This window comes from Vigna unguiculata, chromosome 4, assembly GCF_004118075.2.
Source record: "Vigna unguiculata cultivar IT97K-499-35 chromosome 4, ASM411807v1, whole genome shotgun sequence".
Lineage (NCBI taxonomy): Eukaryota > Viridiplantae > Streptophyta > Magnoliopsida > Fabales > Fabaceae > Vigna > Vigna unguiculata.
In genome coordinates this window covers 1,178,479-1,197,382 of record NC_040282.1, presented here as the reverse complement: position 1 = coordinate 1,197,382, position 18,904 = coordinate 1,178,479, and the positions used below count along the sequence as shown (strand labels likewise).

The 18,904-nt window shown below is 27.5% G+C and overlaps 2 protein-coding genes and 1 long non-coding RNA gene across 3 annotated transcripts; all 3 read right to left on the bottom strand.

Annotated features, from left to right (window-relative positions):
* Positions 1–2,074: 2,074 nt before the first annotated feature.
* Positions 2,075–2,721, bottom strand: LOC114181587. Its single transcript, XR_003603856.1, has 2 exons — positions 2,420–2,721; positions 2,075–2,271 (listed from the first exon to the last, which is right to left on the bottom strand). It is a non-coding gene; the product is annotated as an uncharacterized LOC114181587 (long non-coding RNA).
* A 5,848-nt stretch (positions 2,722–8,569) lies between these two features.
* LOC114182551 lies at positions 8,570–12,157 on the bottom strand. Its single transcript, XM_028069441.1, has 3 exons — positions 11,470–12,157; positions 10,527–10,598; positions 8,570–8,863 (listed from the first exon to the last, which is right to left on the bottom strand). Exons 1-3 carry the CDS (start codon positions 12,085–12,087, stop codon positions 8,810–8,812), a joined length of 744 nt encoding a protein of 247 aa, XP_027925242.1. The 5' UTR covers positions 12,088–12,157; the 3' UTR covers positions 8,570–8,809.
* Positions 12,158–18,299: 6,142 nt separating this feature from the next.
* Positions 18,300–18,836, bottom strand: LOC114181488. The gene has a single exon (XM_028067958.1). It carries the CDS (start codon positions 18,829–18,831, stop codon positions 18,430–18,432), a length of 402 nt encoding a protein of 133 aa, XP_027923759.1. The 5' UTR covers positions 18,832–18,836; the 3' UTR covers positions 18,300–18,429.
* Between the last annotated feature and the right edge of the window lie 68 nt (positions 18,837–18,904).

The window sequence follows — 18,904 nt, the reverse complement described above, 5'->3', positions numbered from 1 at the left end:
ACGGTGCTCAAATTAATGAGCAGAGAAAATATAAGTAAGCCATGTATGAATTTTTAGTGTTTTAGGCATTTTGGGCAAATAAACATCTCAATGTTAAATGAAGTTGCGTGTTTTACTATCCAAATTATCTTCTATAATAATACTATTAGTCAACAAACATTGTAGAAAATTTCTATGTTGTTGGAAAACTGGGTGGAGATAGAATACTTAAGTTGGGATGGTCAAAGTAAAAGTATGTCCTCAAGAAATCATTCTATTTTTTATCATTTAAATTATTCTTAATAGTAATTTTATAAATTCTTAATTTTATCAAATGTAATAATATATAAGTTCATATTAACTAAAATTAAATAAATAAATAAATTTATTTATATGTGTTTGAAAAGAAACGAAACAAAGAGAAAATTTATTTATAAAACTTAGTGAATGATGAGGTAGATTAGGTAAATTAAAAAAAGAAAGAACTTAATTTCTATCAATATAAACAAATGTCATGCAAGATCTTAGGAAAATTATTTGACATCAAGAAAATTATTTGACATCAAGTGTACAATTAATTTGTTCAAAATTTGCAAAAGAACTTCAAAAAGTTTGGACACACAATTCAACTTCCCTTCTTTTCTTATGATTTAATATATTTTTATAAACACTTCAACACACTTGCCATTTGTTGTCCACCCAATTCTCATGCACCTTCTCTTAGAAAAATTTACGTAAAACTCGAATAAATTCTAATCTCATCATCATGATACTTTTAATAACCAACACATTATTGAAAGATGTTTTTCCAATAATTATAGAATCACTCATAATAAGTTTATTACTTTTCTATTCATCATGAAAAATTCTATATCTTCTTTGAAAATATTCCCCTCTTTAACTTAATCATTCTCTCGCTATCATAAATAGAAAATAAATTGGAAACGTGTCAATTAATCTCACTGTTTCTATATTTTTTTTACTTTTTTACTTTTGAAGTTATTGATTAGATTTTCATTCACCAGAATTGAATTAATACAGAATAAGAATTTATAGATTTCTTTACCACGCCAATTTTTAAATCTCATCATTCATTCTTATCGCATACAAAATAAATTCTCGAAAGACAAATTCATAATTTTTTCCATAAAATCCAATTTAGAAACTAAAGAATTTGCTAATTAGATTTTCATTCACCAGAATTGAATTGATATAGAATAAGAATTTATAGATTTCTTCATCTATGCCAACCATTTTTTTTCTAAAATCTCATCCTTCTTATCGCATACAAAATAATTTTTCGCAAGACAAAGCTATATATTTTTTCCATAATCAAATTTAGAAACTAAAGATTTTTTTTCAGCTATTTATTCAGTGAACACTTTGAACAAAGTTCCTATGTTGTAAAAACTCTTCTACCTTTCATAAAAAAAAAAAATAAATAACGAAACTTCATCATTCTTATCACATATAAAATAATCTCTACAAAATTATATATTTTCCCCATAATCCACCTTACACTTTAAACATCATCTACTCCTTATTTTTGTTTCATCTATTGGTTACACACTTTAAAAATGTCCCTATCTTCTAAAAACTAATTTACCTTTTATCGAAAACCATCGAAAATATATCCTTCTATTTCATTGCCTAATTTTTTTAAAAAAACTTTGGAAGCTATCATTTTTCAAAATGTGTAATGAAAGAAGAACTGCATCTGTTTCTAGAAGTATCAAACAACGTTTGGAAGAAAAATAGACAAAAGAAAAAAGTATTTATTGTCGTATTAGTGCCATTAAATAATGGTTGAAATTCCTTTAGTTGGTAACATTCAAATTTACACGGCTTGACCAATTTGTACGCTGTATGAACTGGGAATGCATTATTTAATATATTTTTTAAAAGTCTTAGAACAAGTTGTCTTTTTTATTACGCATAATAGTAGAATCAATCCAAAATCTCTATCATGGGTCCATTTTTTCTAAACGCGTTGTTAAAAAAATGGAAGCTTTTGAATAAAGAAACGAGAATTCCCAGCACATAGTTACATGCAACAACAAAGGGGGAAAATTGACCAAAAAAGGAAGAATGAAGAGAATGTAATAGAAGGAATAATATTGAATTTCATCAACAATGGTAATAATTACAGCACAAAAATTCTGAATTTTTCTCTGATATGGCCACCATAACAGTAAGAGAAAAAAAAAACAAAGAAAAATCAATGAATCATGTATGTGATGCCCAGAGCCACCAGCATAAGAATGTAAGCAATTCCTTGATCAATTGTGGTGCCTGTGACAATCAAAAACAAACCCAGATTAACAAATTGCAAAAAGAGAACATAAAAAGGAGAAATTTTAGAACTTTATGTAAATCGAGGAGAACTGAAAGAGAAAAAAGGTGAAAGAAGAAGAAGAAGAAGGTAAAGTTATGAACTCACCATCACTGGTAGGAGAAGGTGCTGGAGAAGGCAAATCCTGGGCGTGACCCAAATGAGAGATTGCGATGAACAACAAAGTGAGAAGTGGAAAGGCGACAAAGTTCAGAGTTTTCATTTTTTTTTTTCCGGGAAAATGAAGCGAGAAAACTGTGGAAAAGTTGAGAAAATAAAAGGGTATCTGAGAAAATGTGTTTTGGAGGAAGAGAATGGTGTGTGGTATTTATAAGAGTGAAAGAAGAGAAGAAAGAAGAAACGAAGAAACGAGGATTGTGTTCATGCGTGGCGTCTACCAGAAACTTCAACGAAAGGAATACAGAGTGAGTTTCAAAACGTGGCAGCTTGTTTCGACTCGGTTTATTATTAAGATGTGGTTAAATAGTCGGTATAATAAAAATATTAATATATTTTATTTTTAATATAATAAAAAATTAAATATGTTTTTTTTTAAACTTGATACAAAATTTTAGTTTATTCTTATAGTAAAGTTTGATATATTTTAATTATTAAATTTATAAAATAAATAATATGATATTTTTAATTTAATTTCGCTAAATTTTTAATATATCAAACATATTTAAGAACTTAAAATATTTGAGTTGTTTAACTTAAATATTAGTTTAAAATGTTATTAATAATTAAAAAAGTTTTAATAAAATTTACGTGATTAAAAGTACTATATTTATTTAAATTTGTGAGTAAAATATATGAAAATTTAAAAAATAAATAAGTTGTAATTTTGCTTTGAAAAATTTATAAAAACATATTTAACTTAGTATAAAGAATTAATGTTGTTAATTTTGTGTAATTTTTTTTATTGACAAAATTATTAAATATGTGTTTTTTAATAATTGTAATGTTATTTATTAAAATGAAATTAACATTAAAATCTAACAAATATTTAAGAAAAATTAAAATTTTAAATTTATATAAAGTATAATATATTTCTTTAAAATTAATTACATAATAATATTAATTTTTTTATTTAATAAAAAAAATATAGTAATTGTAAAAATTATCAATATTAAATTATTTTATTTATTAATAAAAATTAAATAAAATTAACGATTTCATATTAATATGGTATTTTTTATTATATTATAAATAATAATATATCAATATTTATTTAACTCAATCTACTACTTATTCTAAAATATTTGTATTACAAATCTTAACAAATAAAGATGTTTTTAATTTTGTGAAAAATGTGACGGTATTATACGTAATATGAAATCAATAGTTATTATCTGATAGTTTTACATTTGTGTGTAACTCTTTTTTTGTTTCAAGAGTTTGAATTTTCATAAACAACCACCAAAAACAGAAACCAAAATGTTCTAGAATATGTTTCACTTATTCTTTTTCTATTATATCTTCAATGTGTTAACGTGAAGAAAAAATATTCAACCTTTGAATAGTAGTTATCACACTAACTCCGTGCAAATTACTTTATTAATTGTAGTTTAAGTGATTTGAAAGTTTGTTTCATTTTGATTTAACCAAATTTATAAACATTTTTTAAAAAGAAAAATAGAAAAAGGAAAATGTATACTTTTTTAGTGATTTAATTAGAAAAAAACATTTATATATATATATATATATATATATATATATTATACTTTATAATTTCATTTATTTTATAATGCTTATATTTAAAACAGATTTTAATTAGATGGTAGCATAAGTTGAATCAACCGTGAATGAAAATTAAACCTTGATATTTTCATGTATTGAAGTAAGAAAAAAAATATATTAACACGTTTTTCTCGGTTCAAACAAAATAATTTTAGACAGATTTTAGTATTTTATTTTATTTTCATTCAACAAATCTTATTAATTAACGGGACATTTAATATAAAACGATTTTACTTCTAAAGGAAAACTTATTATTTTTGTAAGGAGAATTATTGAGTTTCAATAGTCTTTAACAAGTATTTAAATATACGTGTTTATTTGTGAATTTAGTTATTGCAAGCATGTTAAGTTTTAATTGTGTCATTTACTATATGTTTATTAATTGCATTTATGATTTTTTTTAAAAATAGTAATAATAATTAAAGGAAAATATTAATTGTATTAATTATTAGTGTACATATTTAATAGTGCTTAAATATTATGTATAAATCGGCATTATATGTGTATAGCGTGATACTAAAAAAATATTTAAGTCATCAAGAACTATTTTCATTAATAAGATGCAATTTGAAGACTAATTAAATGATATTAAAATTACGTGCTTGGTCATTTGATAAGCATCTTTATTATAAGAATTAATACGTTTTTTTAATTATTTTTAAGGAAATAACTATTTCTTTAAAATATTGACAAACTAAATAATTACCTTTTCACTTGTTTTGAAAATACAATATGAAATTGCGATAGTCAAAGGTGATGTGCTGAGAGAGGCATGTCAAACTAAAACTTAGAAAAGTCAAAGAACCGTTGAACTTTGACTACAAGATATTTTGGAAAAAAAAGTCAATTTAGTTTGTAAAAGTATTATTCTCTTTTTAAATATAGTCTTTAAATTAAATATAAGTAGTTTGTGAAATATTCAGAAATATAAGTATTATTCAGAATTAAATATAACTAGCACATAAGATTTATTGTCAACTTTTTTTTTCTTACTGTAACGAGATTTTAAAAACATTATAAAAATGTTACACTTAGACAATAAAATAATAAAAGTATATTTTATCGTCTTTTTTTTTTTTTTTCTTATGAAGAAAAAGTTATAAAACTCTTTAAACTATTTATAGATGACTAGAATTTTTATAGTATAAATGTGATGGTTGTGGATGTGTTTGAATTACAATTACTAACAACTACATTCAACTCAATCCAACCCCCTCCATTATTTTTCCATATTCATTTAAATGAGTAAAACTTCACAAATTTTCTAAGGAATTTCCAAATACACAATAAATGTATATACAAATTTACTTTAGATGTTTACAAAATTGTTTTCTAGAAAGAAATAAACAAAAAAATTAGCTGAATTGGCACATATGAATATATTTAATTTCTAGTCGTCTACGTCAGAAGTTTATTGAAGTAGAAAAGAAATATTACTTTTAGATATTATTTTTCAATTATTAACAAAATTAATACACATCTAATCAGATTTATTTTAATAACTTAGGGTTATTTTAGTCTATCCCAAATTTAATTTCAAATTTCAACTCAATTCGTCCCTAATGCTTTAACTGTAATCTCTAAAATTTAAATTATGGATTTTTCCTTCAAATTATCAAATAGTTCTTCAAGAATTTTAATGTGTCCTTTATGGTAGTTTTGGTCAGAAAATACATTTTTAAGAAATATTTTAATTTAATTATAATATTTTTTTTTATGAATTTCACATTTCTTAAATTAATTTATAATATATAAGTGAGACAACCATATAAGTTAGATTGGTAAAAAAGAGTTAAACTTCAATTCATTCTCTAATATGATATATCAATATTTATTCTAATATTTATCATATCATTCACTGTAAAATTGTTATCGGATTAACTACAAATATCTAATTTTATATTAGAGTAATTCATTTTTCGAAGGTGTGTTGAAAATCTTAGAGAGATAGAAATTAATTTAAAATATATGTGGGAGATGTCAATTTTTCACATTGATAAAAATGAAATAAACTTAATTGACTTCTTAATAATTTTTAAAATTAATTCATTTAAACTAGTACTAATGAGAAGAAAATGATCAAACATTGATTTAACCATTTTATGAGCCATTACCAATTATGATGAAAGGAAGAAAAAAATGTAAACTTTGAAAGGGAGAGAATAACACATCAAACTTTGCCAAAATCATTTTGGTATAATGTGGCATTTTCTTTTACATTAATGGTAACATAACATTCTAGCAATGAACAAATATATTCCTTTTCCATTGATGAACAACTATTGAATTCAAAAGTGGATGAAATATTGTAAATTGTATCATATCTTGATCAGGAATAGCATCATTATCAAATGAATCATTTGTATAATAATTTATTTTAGGCAAAATACGACCCTTTTGACAATGACAATAAAATTTTACGTTTGTGTTAAAAATGACTAAGATGAGATTTGCATGGTATGGGAATGGGAAGCTTCGTTCATGATTTTGGGTTTTGACACGTACGTCAATGTCACAAGTCTCTATATTATAAACAACATACAATAAATCAATCAGGCTAAGAATTCGACAAGAAAAGGAATATTCCCTATTTTCATAAGCATTCCAGAATATAATCCACTTACAATAAATTTTTTGACGCTTAAATCAGTAAAAAAATAAAATAAAGATATCTTTTAAAATAAGTAAGGAAGTATGAAAATGCTCAAGTAATGTAATATCTAATCGACCTTCTTTTATAATGCATATAAATTCATGTGACTCTTTGAATAAAGTTATGAGTGAAACTAACACATTTTGCGATAAAAGGAAAAGAAAAAATACATCGTGTTAATCGAGTATAAGGGATGTGACATAAACCATATAGTTTATTTGAAATCAATATTTTGAAAGTGGATTGAATGAGGCAACTTCATTGATATCACAGAAGAAGCAGAGGCACTGAATAGAGCCACGTGGAAGCAGCAAAGACAGATGCCAAAAGAGACAACATGGTTACACAAAAACATCCTCAAAACAAAACCTGTGAGTGCTTCTTACGATGCCAAACACCCAACCCTTTACTTTCCCTTTCTTTTCTTCTTCCACAATGCCATATTCCCCCTCAGATTCTTTTCTTTTTCAACCCTAAACTTCAAAAGTGAGCCACATAATATATATAATGTGTCGTAGCCACTACTGAGAAAAAGTTTGAAGGCACAGAGAAGAATCAATGTGTCACCCTGGAGTTCCTTTTCTCAACAGAGAAGGCTTCATGCTGCACAGAAGATGGGTTTTGTCAGCGGTGGCAAGGCAGGCTCATGATGGTGGTGGCAGCTCCGGAGAGGGTGGTGGTTCTGCGAAGCGATGCGCGTGCTCGCCGTCGCAGCATCCGGGGTCATTCCGGTGCCGATTGCATCACGGCGAGTATGTATGGCGTGGTAGAGCTATTAAGTAGTTGGATGTAGTTAATATTAAGAGTTTATATGCATGCATGTAAATAAATAATCCATCTTTCTTCTTTCGTGATGAATGATGAAAGAATTTGAGATCAACGTTGGAGCTGCTTGCATTTGTGGTGAATGATAATGAAAAATTTGTGACTTTTTTTGCTTCTTCTGTGCCAATTAATGCAAGTTTTATTCCTCATATAACTACAGCTTTGGATTAAAAAAAATGTTGCATTAACTCTGAATTTTGAAGGTGACTTTAAGTCTACTCTATCCCTCCATGTTATATTCATAATCTATGAATCATACTGTATCATCTTGTACTGAGGGATTATTATCATTGGATAAATATCAGAATAGAGACCAAATTCAAAATTGACGAAGGTATAGTTATAGGTTCATCCATTAGGTCTTGATTAAGGGAATTGACACTATATCCATCTCAAATACACAGATATATCTTTGATTGACTCAATCTACTGGTCGCAATGTGTAATGCGTTTACAGATTATGCATTATTTAGGAGCAAGATCGCAGAAGGAATTGCAGAAGAATTTCATCTTTTTGATTGTGAATATAATATAATATCATGAAGGCTTTCATCGTGGGTGAGAATAAAAGAGAGATCCAAAGCACCGAATCTTTGAAGTACGATGGAAGAAAGCAAGGATTATACCCTTGGTCTAGGTTCCCTCTAAAACTAGGCATGTGTCCTATAAATCTACTAGAAGAACCCGTTGAGAACAGAATATTTGTTAGAACAGAGACCGCTACCAGAAATTTGATGCTACCCACTAACCTCTGATGACGACATTCCACCAAGAAATTGAAGTTGAAAACCAATATGGCTACTTTAATACAATACCGTGGTAGGACCCCGTGCCTACGATCAAAGAGGGGCCTCTTTGCCCACATTTGACAGTAAAATCAGAAAAGAACACAAATGTCCAGGAATTTCAACAGCATCAACCGAGCCTTATCAATAAACTCTTGTCTCACAGTAAAAATTGCCATAACTAAATAAAATCGTCCATGTGCACTGCAGAAATATGTTAGCGCCGCATTTAAAAGGAGAAGAAAAATAACATTATGAGGGAAGATATATTTTTATTTCTGAACTACTAGATTGACAAACTCCCAGATAGCATTTTCATTAAATTATTAACTCATAGATGGGTTAAATACAAAGTACAAGTTGTCTCTAGTTAATCGTTATTTACAAGGGTGTGGAACCATATACAGATTATACAGCACGCTAACAGCAATGTAACGAATACGACGACAACCACCACCAGAGTATAGATAAAGCATGCTAAAGATTAATACCGCATCATATATCACCAGCTTCAATATCTGCGCTCTGATCCAGCGGATCACCCAATGACTGAAGCAAATGAATAACGCATTAGTAAGTTCTATATATTAAATTAAGATATGCTTAATTACAAGATCTGAGAAATATGAAACAAGACCTAATGAGCCAGAAGGCCTGCATAACTAAACCTTGAAAAATTGAAAGTACCAAACGAGAAGCTCATACTATAATTTAGTTCAACCTTAAACTTTTGAAACTGTGTAAAAGCAACAGTAACAGTAAATAAAGATGATTGGTATGGTACCGAGGGTAAATTCTATTAAAAACTCAATACCCCAGTAGAGTACTCCAGGATTTAAGAAACATGGATAATTTTAACAGCAAACCGCTCTTAGGCCGACAGATATTGTCTCAAACTCTACCTACCGAGGGTAAATTCTATTAGAAACTCAATACCCCAGTAGAGTACTCCAGGATTTAAGAAACATGGATAATTTTTACAGCAAACCGCTCCTAGGCTGACAGATATTGACTCACTATCTAAAAATGAAAAATACCAATTTCAGTCTAAAAGGCAGAAAACGGATATCCTTTGAAGTTTCCAGTATTATATTACGGAGGATTGCATAGAGCCACAGGAAAAGAATAGTTTTATGATAATGTTTCACTAGCAAAAGCATGCAGCTAGAAAACCAATAGATTTAACCAGTGAAATAAGACTAACTAAACAAAGGCAGAAATATTGTAACATAAGCAATTTATAAAAAAAAGGGACCTATACTGCAACCCAAGCAATTTATAAAAAAAAAAATGAGAATCCTTAAGTGAAAATGAGGCGAGGCGATCAATGATCACAGTTTTGCATATAGGAGAACACTGTAATCTCTACGTCCTTTGTTTGGTGGTTTGAACTTCTCTTTCAAAAACACTGCATATATAATTGAAGCAGCCTTCTATGGAAAAAAAACATGATAATTTAAGTTTAATCTGAGCAGTTTCTCAAGCTTTCTTTTTCTTTGCTGGGCATTAGAAAATAATTAAAGCACAACAGCTAAGCTACAGAAGATCTCTATGGCAAGAGTGTAAGAGACGTGCTCTCAAGTCTTAAGTTAATATATAGCTGCTATGCACATATATGAAGTGAACACATTTATTTGATACCTTTCGCTTGTTTGAATTTTCAGAAACTTACAGGAGAAAGGCAGGCAACAATTCAAAGAAAAATTACACACACGACTCCAAGTGTCCACCCTTTTCTAAGTTGTGTTCAAGTAAACGAGCTAGAGCCTGTGGCTGGTTCAAATTTCAAATACATAAAAAGTGCCTACCAAGTTTATGCAGCTTCTAATAAAATACAGAAGAGGGACTGTCGAATATTGCCTCTCTTTCTCCACACTGACTTTGAGTTGGGTTTTAACTCTCTTGACAAATAAAGGTGCCTAGTGTAACCCCATCCCTCTAGGGTAGTAAGAGCAGACAAAGCGTTTGATAGTAAGCCAAACAGAACTTAAATACTTGCTAAGAGTTGCACAAGGTATTAAAGAGACAAGTGCATTGCATTTGAACCTAAAAATTACTTGCTGGTTTATAAATCGGAATACGCATTCAATTCAGTAAAATATGGACAGGATCAACGGAACAATTTCTATCTATAGATGAAAAGGATCATTCCTGGGCTATGAATATGCAAAATTGTAAATGGTAGACTGATATGAGAAATGAAAATCCTCACCTTAGGATAGCAGTCTTGACGTACAATTCTCTGCTGGTTTATATTCACATAAACTTCGCATGACACCGTCGCCTAGATTAAGCATACAGTATTTAGATATAATGGAATCAAATAGGCAAAGCATGGACAATACTCGTGTCAATTTCCAGTAAATACAACACCCAGATAGCAAGATCAACCAAACAAATACAAGATTTTAAGCTTTACAGTTACAGAAAAACAATAGTGGTATTAACAGAATTTTACCACCAATTGTCTCGTACCCAATGCTAAAGTAAATAGACAATGCTACCCACAAACAAATTACACGAGGCTACGATTGAATTACATTCGGAGAAAAAATGTTCACCTTCATCCGCTGAAGCATCTTTCAAGTAAATTAAATGCAAAAGCTAAGTAATCCACTCATTGAGTCATGGGAAATTCTAATTAGTATGAAAAAAAAAATTGCCAAGTAACTAATCAGGTCTATCTCAAAAAAATGTAAAATCCTCCTACAAAATACTCCTGCTAGACGAAGAATGTTTTAAATGTTCTTAATGATTCAAACTCATTAGACACAGACACGTGTAATGTTTCATTGAATGCTTTCTTTATAGAACTCCCAAGATTTTATAGGGGAATACAATATTACACATACCATGTATTGTCCAACTTGTTTCTAAATTACTATTCAACCTATAATATAAAACCATGTTTAATTTCTGGACCAATACTGTAGTTCAATTTATACATTACAAACCATTCATAAATAATCATTAATAATATCACTTTTAACTTATTTAACATACAAGCTTATAATACTGTAAAAAAATGCATGTCTCTGTCTAATTTATTTACGATTAACCTAAATCAAAGAGTCTTTGAGGAGCCGATAAAGTGTGAATCAGTTTTCGAGTAAAAAAACAAAACCGAAATTGAATTAAAAGATTACTGGAATTACCTTCAAAGGAACAGTGAAGAAGAAAAGGCCCAACTTCCCTTCAACTCGCGACTCGGTGTCAAATGGAATTACACCTTTAGCGATATCTTCGAGAAGGTAGAACGCATCGTAGAGAACCTCAAACCCGTCGACGGTGAGCGTGGCGTCGACGTAGGAGGAGGCGCGCGCTCTGATGCGTACACCGTCTCCGGGGACGGAGACCAAGCCTATTGGGCGGCCACGGTAGCCAACGGAAACGGCGAGGGTGTCGTAGGATAAGGAGAAGAAGTCTCGATTGCGAACTTTGACCGTGAGGGAGAAGGAGAGGTCGAGAATGGGCTTCGGGTTGGTTCGGATCCCAATGCGGTTGAGCCCGATCCGCACGAGACGGACCTCCGGGTCGGAGGGGAAGAGGAGGAAGGCTGCGCCGGCGACCAGGAGGAAGAAGAAGAGTGCGGAGGAGTAGAGAATACAGCGGTGGCGACGGCGTTGCAAACGAGGGCGGTAGGTGGGGAGGAGAACGACGACGTTTTGGGGGTAAGAACTAGGATTAGGGTAATGATAAGCGTACGGATTAGGATTAGGGTTAGGGTTTGAGGGAAGGGGCGAGTAAGAGACGAACTCGTCCTTCCCCGTCATCTTTCAAACTCAGTGATAATATCCAATGGTGGTTTTTGGAGATAAACATATAAAACAAATTATACGATATAAACACCGTTATCAAAATTATAATCTTTGCTTAACTTTAAACACATGAATTAAGACAGACTTATTTTATATGATTATGTGTTGGCACTTTCTAATTGGTGATTCGTATATTAGATGAGAACCACAAATATTATAATTTTGTTTTTTTTTTTTTTTCAAAAATTTTCACAGTTATACCGATCCAAAAGTTATATGTTATAGATCACAGAGTTATTCACACACTTTAATCCGTTAATTCAATTAAACTCCTATGATTGCTTAACCTTAACCTTAGTTTATGAAGAGGGGGTTATGTGTAAATTTATGAGAAAGTATTATGCATAATATTAAATTTAGCTAAATCCTAATGTACTTTTAGGAGTTTGTTAATTCTCAACTAATTTGAATTTATTGTATACTAAACTTATAGTTTAATGATTAATCATACAAAGTAACTTATTAGATAAAATAGGATAACAGATTTTTTTTGTCTTAAGTATTTATGTAAAATTATCATATTTGACATTTTAAACCATTTTAACTAAAGTAATATATATATATATATATATATATATATATATATATATATATATATATATATTATTTTCTTTTTCATTTTTAAGTGTTTTGTTTCTATAGTAATCTCTAATTTCACCGGACAAATCAGACACAGACCATCGTTGGGACACAGGAGCCAAGGCTCCCCAATGTTTTTTAATTTTTTTTATATATGTTTATATATTTTTAAATTAAATTTAAATATTATTATACTATTTATATTAAGTTTGTATAAAAAATCATTCTCCCATCATTTTATTTATTTATATTTATTGTTTAAAAAATAAAATAAAACACAACTCGTTAGATATTGATTAATAAAATGGATTAGGATTCTTTTCCTAACCATAATTCTTTTATAGTAATTAATTAAGAAAGTACGAGAATAAGAAAGAAATATAAAGAGATAATTTGAGATTGGAGAACATCAAAATTGAAAATGCATTATTAAAATATATTTTATGAATCAAAGTTAATATTTTATTATAATTCATGTAGATTAGATTTACGATTATTTTATTACAATTTTTTTTAAATTAAATTTTCATCAAATTAGTATATATTTTAATTATGATTTCATGAATTTTAGTTATTATTTTTTAAATTATAAAATTTAGGAATATTATATTTTCCTATGCATATGATACAGTTTGCAGAATTTTATAAATGTATTTTGAATTATTTTACAAACTCCAATTAAAAAATAATTAGTTTAAGTAGAAGAAATGTAGAATTATGATTTCGGATCCTTTTTAACTTCAATTTTATTACACTTCCTGATGTAAGATAAATTCTATTTATGTTTTCTCGAGTGAAAATAAACTTTAAATTTATCTTTTAAATTTAAATTAAAAAATATTTTATTTTAATATATATATTTAATTTGATGGATTTTTTTAAATTGATCATTTTAATTATAAAACTATCTATAAAATAAATAAAATTATTTTTAATAAAGTTATAAAAATTATTTATATTTATTTTTATAAGGAATGTTTTTTGCATGTGTTTTTTTATAGAATATTGTATAAATTGATTAAAAATAATCATAAAATTAACTCATATGTTACTATATCAACACATAACGCATCTATAAATTTATTTGTTAAAATTCAACAAATTTAAGAATTAACTTTGTTGTAACTAATAGCTTGATTTATAATTTGATAAAGTCCTTAAATACATCAAAAGTATCATTATAAAAATAGCTATTTCAATAAAATAAACACAATAATGACCATCACTTTATTCTAATGAGGGATAAGCAAGTTTTACCATCACTTTTACTTAACCTCAAACCAAACTATATACCAAATTTTCGTAATAATAAGGAACCTAGCGATATTCAAGTTGAAGAAAATAAATAACTTGAGATTATTAATAATGAATAAATCGATAAAATTTATATAGAATAATTGATATTAAAATTAAAGATTAAATGTATTATTTATCTCTAAATTATTATAAAAATATGTATTTTATTTTTAAATTAAATTATAAAGTATTTAATTTTTATATTTAACGAAAGTATATGTAAAATATTATTTTCAACAATGCATATGAATTAAAATATAACATTCATATGTCATTGTCACATGTTAAAAATTATATTTCATATGCTTTCGTAAAGTATAAAATTAAATTAAATACTTTATAATTTAATTTCAGGACACATCATATATTTAACTTTTAAATTTATGAAATATTAAGAAACTTTAATAAAATAATTGTATTATAAATACAAAACATAAGTAAAACATAACATAATTATATGACATTAGTCTAAAAGGTGAAGATGAGAAAAGTTGCTCGTCTTAATGAAAATTTGAAAACAAACAAAATAAACAATGGAGAAATTGTGTATTAAATATATTGAGAGAGAAATTACTTTATAACGAATTGATAAAAAATAATGTCTAAAAGTGGATACAATTCTTTTAAGATATCGAAATATTTTCTCTATGATACATACGAAAAAACTAAGTGACCAACAAATTATTTAACTCAACAAGAAATATTCACTTCCAAACATATAAATCAAATTTATGTGTGATTAACTATTGCTTCTTCCTTTTAGTTGAATTGTTAGAATTTTTAATTTATTTATGCGTTATTTCCGAAGTTTAAAATAATATTATTTTCTCATTCACTAATTATTGTTTTTTTATATAAATTCAATTAATCTGAGCATACATCATAATAAAGAAACAGAAATGATAAAATATAAAATTTTAGAAAACATTTCATTACAATAAAGAAATCAATTTTATATATATATATATATATATATATATATATATATATATATATATATATATATATATATATATATATATAATATTATAAAACAGATAATAAAATAAAGGGAGTAGTATAAAATGTTTGATGTTTATTTACAAAAATAGGATAAAATATATTTTTCTTTGAATTTTAATTCAAGATTAGGATTTGTTTATTATTTATCTTAAAATTTAAAAAATAAATAGATATAGTATTTTAATTAAATTACATTTTAACTTTTTAAATATATTTTATATTATTATTTAAATTGTTTATATTATTTGACACACATTATTAATTTAATATTAATTACAAAATATATTTAATATATTAACAAAATTTAACATAATTAAATTAAAATAAAAATTATATTTATTTATTTTAAAAATTTGAGAACCAAAATATATTAAAATTTTAGGTAAAAATAAATTTTAATTTTGCATAAAAATTCATAAACTAAAAATATGACTCCCTTTACAAAATACAAGTATTAAATGTTGCTGTATTACAATTAAAAACAGCTCAGTTTAGTTAAATTTATAAGTGTTTATACATTATTTAGGTGTAATTTGTTTTCAACTTAATATAATTACATTTTAAGTATAAAATTATTTCCTTATCTGTGCATTTTACTTTGTGACCCTTTTGTTTACTTGATGTGGATAAGTTTTAGTGACCATTAAACAATAATTCAAGTTCCTTAATTGATGTTAATCATGTGATAGTGACTGTTTTCCTTTTTTTAAAGGGGACATGGCTGATTTTTTTAGGTAAATGACAGTGACAAAATTTTTATTAAGAAGTAATCTATCCAAATATCTTAAACAATTGAAATAATCAAAGTGGTTTAGAATATCTAGGCTTGTGACAGTGACATCAATTCAACTTTGTTCAGGTCACTTCATTTTTTTATTGAAAATTAGAAAAAAAAAATTATAAATGCACAAATACATAGGTAGTCACTAAAGCAATTTATCGTTCAATTTAAAGTGAAAGGTAATTAAAATGCAAATAATGGCAACAAGAAGTGCAAAATTCACACATAGGCATGTAACTTTATACATCATGGAAATATTTATGTTGTTTAAATTTTGTGTTTGATTCCTATCAAGATGGAAAATTTGTAGGATAAAGAATAATAAGGTTAAATATTAAATATATTTTTGTTTCTTAATTTTTAATAAAAATTTAGAATTAATTAATTTTAAAACTTTGAACCAATTTAGTCATGTATCTTTCAAAATACGTAAACTTAATCATTTTAATCAAATTTTGTTATGTTTATTTAACATTTCAAGTGCGTTTCATAATCATATTTGACTTAGTATTAAAGCAAAAATGTGTCAAACGGTACGAACAACTCAAATACAATCTTGAAATGCATACAAAACATCAAATAAACCTACCAAAATTTGATTAAAAGAACTAAATCCACGTATTTCAAAAGATGAATGACTAAATTGGTCCAAAATTTTGAAATAGACTAGTTCCAAAAAATTATTGATAATTAAGGGATTAAAAACATATTTAACCCATAAAAATACTTACTTATAAATATAGTTGATTTTAAATTAATAAATTCTAGAAAGTCCGTGAAATAATAGATACCAATTTATATGTGAAATGATTATAATAGTATTTCTAAATAAAAATTTCAGATAATAAATTTGAATTTTTTTATATATTTCTTAGACTTAATAGTATTTTTAATTTTATATTTAATATACCAATTTGTATTTAATATTTTTTTCTTCATTTATTTTTTTATTTAAAGGGATCCATATATATTTTTAAAAGAGGGTTTTGAGAAGTGAAGAGAAACAAGACACAATCTATAATGTTTTATCTAATTGAATTTTTTCTCTATTGATTAGAACAATAAATATCACATTAATTTTTTCTTAGACTCTACAGAGAATATTGAACCATTACAAAATACAAAAAAAAAAAATGTCATTAAATCTATTTCTTAATATAAAGTTCTATCACTTTACTTCTTAACCAAATATAACCTAGTTAATAACTTCTTTTTTTAATTTCTTTACTTCTTAGAAATCAATAAACTTTTACCTCTATTTCATAATTTTGATGATGTTGTTACTTACATTTCCTCTGCCTCCGCAATTCACTGGTTTGGTTCTTAAAGTGACGCAGAAGGATAATCCAGTGTTGTTGTTGATTCGTAAATAGAATCCAACATCATTACACATGTTTCTTCCAATGTAATTTTACGTATTTTCTCAGAACAAGAAGGGACAAAGAAAAAATGTTCATAAATGAATGGAATGTCAGTGTCTTTATCCACATTGAAGAGCCATCGGTTGGGGTTGTTTTTCTGGTATTCGCAATTAGTTGACTCCAACAACTACATCAATGTCGTCATTTTCTATGTTTTCATATGCAAAATTCTTAAAATCATAAGCCATTCAAAACCCATCTAAGTCGTTTACTTCTTGTCCAGAAAAATCATATCACTAATCAAAATGGCTCAACCAACCAAATCAATCATCCTATTTCTTCTAAATTTAAATCTCCAATAACTCAACAAATCACGCTATTCCTTCTCCATCACACAAAAAATCTATTTGCAAGAAAATATTCAAAATACAAAACCAAAAACTTTTTAATTCCACGTCTCTAAAATTTATCAGGAAAACACGGATTTGAATTCTCCGTTAGATTTTTTTGTATTGATTCTCTATTATGTTTCCATAATATACTGATTATCATTAATTTTAACGTTTTAAATATATTAAAAAAATATTTAAAATATCAACATAGTATATTTTTAATGTTTAGCAGAACATAAAAAAATTAATAGAAAATCTGGACTCGAAAAACATACGTCTCTGCTTTTGCAACTTGGTGATCATGTTCTATGAGCCGAATCTGATGATCTGCTAAAACATACACTTCTTTCTCTTGCTGAATATGAAACAAAAAACATCACACCCCACCCAAAGAGGTATAGTACAATGTAGAGGATCTAAACCTATATATAGTTAACCTAAATTAAAGTTACTTGAAAATTAAAATCTACTTACGATGATTAGATGAGAGAGATCAATTATGGTAGTATTGATTCCATTAATTAAAAAAAAAAAAAAAAACTGGAAAATGATTATGACAAAACCAGAGTTCAGAGGTAGCAACTCCATGATTCATGATCCATCATGAATTAAACTAATCATCTACCCTCAATAATTAATCTATTATTATACAATTAATTAAGTTAAGCATAGACAAATCAAGGGTTGCATGGAAAAAGAAAGTTCCAATCAAGCACACCAATCAACAACACTGCCAAAACTGAAGAAATCAACAGAGAGCTGCAAGCAATTGAAGGATTCATATCATGATATGAAAAAGTTACACATGAACACATAATTATAACTCACGATATGTATATATATAGGTTTAATCTGTGTTATCATAAGCAATTGAACATGATCATGATCAACAAGTGGAGTCAGAAACCACATGCTTATTAGCAGGCATGGATTTGGAGCGTTTCATCCAATTGGTCGGCGATGCTGTGGGGCCACGATGCAAACGACACCGGAATGACCCTTCGTGTGTCGTTGGTGAGCACAAACACTGTCCCTTCGGCAGTGATCCCGCCGCACCGCCGCCGCAACCGCCGCTGCCACTGTCACTCTTCGGCGATGTGGAAACTGTGAGCTTGTTGCCCTGACCTTGAGATGCCATGGATGAAGATGATGATGATGGTGATGATGGAGCTTCTTCAAGATGGTTGTGAAAATGGGGTTTCTTTGCATACAATAAAAACACACCAAGGCAAAGATAGACCCTTTTTATATACTTACAATAATGGTGATGATCATGATGGTTTTGCATATCTATAAGATCTATCCATCTTTATAGATAAGAGAAAAAATAAAATAACAAGGAATCCTAAGGTTAATGACGA

Bases quoted from the DNA above. Each gene is read 5' to 3' on its own strand.
- LOC114181488 (XM_028067958.1), bottom strand. From the start codon at position 18,831: ATGCAAAACCATCATGATCATCACCATTATTGTAAGTATATAAAAAGG.
- LOC114182551 (XM_028069441.1), bottom strand. From the start codon at position 12,087: ATGACGGGGAAGGACGAGTTCGTCTCTTACTCGCCCCTTCCCTCAAAC. The intron at 10,599-11,469 runs GTAATTCCAGTA...TGCTTAATCTAG, and splicing joins TCTTCACTGTTCCTTTGAAG to GCGACGGTGTCATGCGAAGT. The intron at 8,864-10,526 runs GTGAGGATTTTC...CATTTGCTTCAG, and splicing joins GTCAAGACTGCTATCCTAAG to TCATTGGGTGATCCGCTGGA.